The sequence below is a fragment of the Bison bison genome, unplaced genomic scaffold (genome assembly GCF_000754665.1).
Source record: "Bison bison bison isolate TAMUID 2011002044 unplaced genomic scaffold, Bison_UMD1.0 scf7180017853440, whole genome shotgun sequence".
NCBI lineage: Eukaryota > Metazoa > Chordata > Mammalia > Artiodactyla > Bovidae > Bison > Bison bison.
The window spans coordinates 16,896-21,061 of NW_011484013.1; the positions used below are offsets into that span (position 1 = coordinate 16,896).

The window sequence follows — 4,166 nt, forward strand, 5'->3', positions numbered from 1 at the left end:
AATTCCAGAAAAATAAACGACCCAATCAAAAAAATGGGCCAAAGAACTAAATAGACATTTCTCCAAAGAAGACAAACAGATGGCTAACAAACACATGAAAAGATGCTCAACATCACTCATTATCAGAGAAATGCAAATCAAAACCACTATAAGGTACCATTTCACACCAGTCAGAATGGCTGCGATCCAAAAGTCTACAAGTAATAAATGCTGGAGAGGATGTGGAGAAAAGGGAACCCTCTTACACTGTTGATGAGAATGCAAACTAGTACAGCCACTATGGAGAACAGTGTGGAGATTCCTTAAAAAACTGGAAATAGAAATGCCTTATGATCCAGCAATCCCACTGCTGGGCATACACACTGAGGAAACCAGAAGGGAAAGAGACACGTGTACCCCAATATTCATTGCAGCACGGTTTATAATAGCCAGGGCACAGAAGCAACCTAGATGTCCATCAGCAGATGAATGGATAAGAAAGCTGTGGTACATATACACAATGGAGTATTACTCAGCCATTAAAAAGAATACATTTGAATCAGTTCTAATGAGGTGGATGAAACTGGAGCCTATTATACAGAGTGAAGTCAGCCAGAAAGAAAAACACCAATACAGTATACTAACACATATATATGGAATTTAGAAAGATGGTAACGATAACCTTGTATGCGAGACAGCAAAAGAGACACAGATATATAGAACAGTCTTTTGGACTCTGGGAGAGGGTGAGGGTGGGATGATTTGGGAGAATGGCATTGAAACATGTATATTATCATATGTGAAATGAATCGCCAGTCCAGGTTTGATCCATGATATAGGATGCTCAGGGCTGGTCCACTGGGATGAGCCATAGGGATGGTATGGGGAAAGAGGTGGGAAGGGGATTCAGGATGGGGAACACTTGTACACCCATGGCAGACTCATGTCGAAGAATGGCAAATCCAAAACAATATAGTAAAGTAAAAACAAATAAATAAAAATATTATTTTATAAATAGCAAATAAAATAAAATATTTTTAAAAAATTAAAAATAAATAAATAAAAGTATGTTCTGGCTAAACATGTTCACATATCCTTCAGTTGTTTTGAGATTGATCCAATAGCAATACAATTATTCTACTTAAGCCATTTTAGTCTTTCTTGTCGATTTTTTCTGATAACAAATATTCTTTTACAATGCAGTTTTTTATAAAGGCAGTTATAATATAGAGCATATTAGAACCCAGCAAGGACATATTTAACTTCCAAGAGTGAAATAACTGAGTAAACAAAATATTGATTGATATTTTGATTGATTGATCTTCACAAAACTAAATTCTATTTTTTTTTTGTAATCACTTGAGCAGCCTGGTTGTTCTTTTCCTGCTCTGTCTATGACATAAATATATGTCTGGCTTTAAATCGTCAGTAAACTGTAGGTTGCAAAGCTCAACTGCGATCGTATTAATATAGGCAGAAAATATGTAGCAACTTTGTAAAGTTATGTACTAACTTGATGTCAGAAAAAGTAAAATAACAGAAGAAAGTTCCTTCCTAGGAAGCTCTCATGAAACACAGTCCTGATCACCACAGGGATGACTCTTACCTCTGAAGTTGTTTAGCGTGTCTAGGATTCCAGTGACAGGCCAGCAAGTGAGCTCTGGGTTCACTGACTGAGGTTTCTGCATCTCTACCAAGTCAGTCCTGTAACAAATGACATCGATATATGTCAAGGCCAAAGGCTAATCATATGAATATTTTAAAAAAATACAATTTTATTCCAGTATATGTTGTCAGAATTCTCTTATTTTTTGGTTAATTGCATATGTATTATATTCTACACACTTGGGAATATAAAAATGTTACTGTATTCTTTTCTAAATGTAAGTTATATCAAATTGCAACTTCCCCATTCTTCCAAGACATGATTTCAGTTTTCAACTCATTGAACTTCATTCACTCCCTCTATTCCATCTCAGGTAATGCAAAGATCCTGGGCAGTTTACAGAGACCAGAAAATTCAGGAAATTCCTTTGAGACTTGAGATAGCAAGTAGTCTTCAAGGATACATTCTATTAACACAAGGAAGAGTTCACTGAGTGAGACAGCTTTGCTCTTGTCAGCCCAGCAAGGGAATCCAATTCAAGCCTGGCTTCCCTGGTCCTGGAAGCCTAGTATCCCAGAGAACACGAGGAAGCCCTCCCTCTGAGGTCCTGCATACAAGAGGGCTTGCTGTGATGAAACAGGCTGAGAGTGACTCCTAGGAACTGCTACTCCTAGGAACAAAATCATAGCCCTTTTTTCCATTCTTAGGGAATCTCCCTCTTTACTCTCTTACTCTTCTTCCAACTCACTATGGTAGGTGTTTCCTTTTTGATAGCTTAGAAAACTCCCTTCACTAAAGTTTATTGTGAGCTTCCCAGATGGTGCTAATGGTAAAGAACCCGCCTGCCAATGCAGGAGACATGAAACACGGGTTTGGTCCCTGGGTCAAGAAGATCCTCTGGAGTAGGGCATGCCAACTTACTCCAGTATTCTTTCCTGGAAAATTCCATGGAGCCTGGAGGGTTTCAATCCATGGGGTCACAAAGAGCCAGACACGGCTTAGTGTATATATATGTCAATTCCATATTCTCAATCTATCACTCCAACCATTCCTCCACTCTGGTTCTGAATGGAAAATGCTTAGAAAAAACTTTAAGAAAGTTCCAAAAGGTAAAATTTGAAAATGCAAAATAACAATGAACTATTTACATATCATTTAAATTGCATTTATCTATTAGGTGTTGCCTGGAGAATCCCATGGACAGAGGAGCCTGGCAGGCTTCGGTCCATAGGGTCACAAAGAGTCGGACAGGACTGAAGCAACTTAGCACACACAAACACACACACATAAGTAGTCTACAAATGGCTTAAAGTGTATGGGAGCATGCTTATAAGATATCTGCAAATACTATGCATTTTCAATAAGAGACTTTGCATTCTGGAATTTAGATATTCAGGAGGAGCTGAAAGCAATTTCCAATGGTACCAAGAAAGAAATGTGTAACCCACTTAATCAAACAGAGAAAGTTGATCAGAATTAAAAATCATTAATTTATACTCACATCTCTAATACATTTCCCAAGGCCTGCAATGAAAAAAAAAAAAAAAAAGATGATGTTAATCATGAGAGTTCTGTCCTTTCACATCTTCTGTACTATTCCTGATTGTTCAATAACGTATTGTTTTTCTAATTCTCTTCTAAGGAATAATCAGAAGCCATCTTAATAACAGAGCTTAAAGTAAAACATGATGGGCTTCCTCAGGGCACATTAAGGAAGGAAGGAGGCCAGGAAGAGTGTGTTTAATGATGCAGCCACATCTAGGATTCCAATGTCACTCATTGCCCATGCTACTCCCAAGGAGCGATCTCATCATCTATGATAACAATTAAAGCAAAAATGGGAACCATATAAGATGAACTCTAGAGTGCCTTGAAACTAATGACCAATTCTGACAATCTTGCTTAGAAAATGGGCAAAACCTTAATGTCTGCACTAAGTTTGGGATAACAGCAAGTGACAGAGGTTTAGGATAACATCTACTGAGATTTATTCCAAGAAGTTAACTTGACCCCTGGTCACAGAATATTGCTGATTTTGGATCATCTGTCTGAATAGTACTCTTGATCAAACTGAACATATCTGGCCCTATGTTAGCTAGAAAAAGGGCAAAAATCTTCCTAAGATTACCACGATATGATAAAATAGGGGATTGGACAAATACAATAATGGGGGTCAGGGAGCACCATTCCTTAGCTAAGAGTAACAGTATATGCAGGGAACATTTCAGTGTCACAGCAGCTCGTCTAGAAGAGTGTTTCTCTCTCTGATATCCTCCTTTCTCACCTGGAGCAACTCCATGTCCGGCTTGTGGCACAACTCAGTCAGCTCTCCGTATGTTTCTTTCAGACTTTCTCTGTACTGAGACATTCTGAACACACTCTCCTTGAGTTGGTGACAAATCTCATTTGCTTCTTGCTCCAGGGCCTCCAGGTGCAGTTGCTCCTCCCCCTGGAGCACAGGATGCATCCTCTGATATTCAAGTTTGATCATCTCTTTCCTTAAGGCCACAAACTTCTGAGGGGATAGTGGACTCAAAGCATTGATTATGTTCACATTTAAAAGAAAATCTCAAATATTATT

General features: G+C 38.4%; 1 protein-coding gene across 1 annotated transcript in view; it reads right to left on the minus strand.

Annotated features, from left to right (window-relative positions):
- Positions 1–4,166, minus strand: part of LOC104999140 (tripartite motif-containing protein 64-like) — an 11,345-nt gene that overhangs the window by 2,963 nt on the left and 4,216 nt on the right. Inside the window, exons 2-3 of the mRNA XM_010854626.1 lie at positions 3,857–4,100; positions 1,586–1,693 (exon numbers count right to left, since the gene is read on the minus strand). Coding sequence (XP_010852928.1) covers positions 1,586–1,693; positions 3,857–4,100 — 352 coding nt within the window. The remainder of the gene's footprint in view (positions 1–1,585; positions 1,694–3,856; positions 4,101–4,166) is intronic.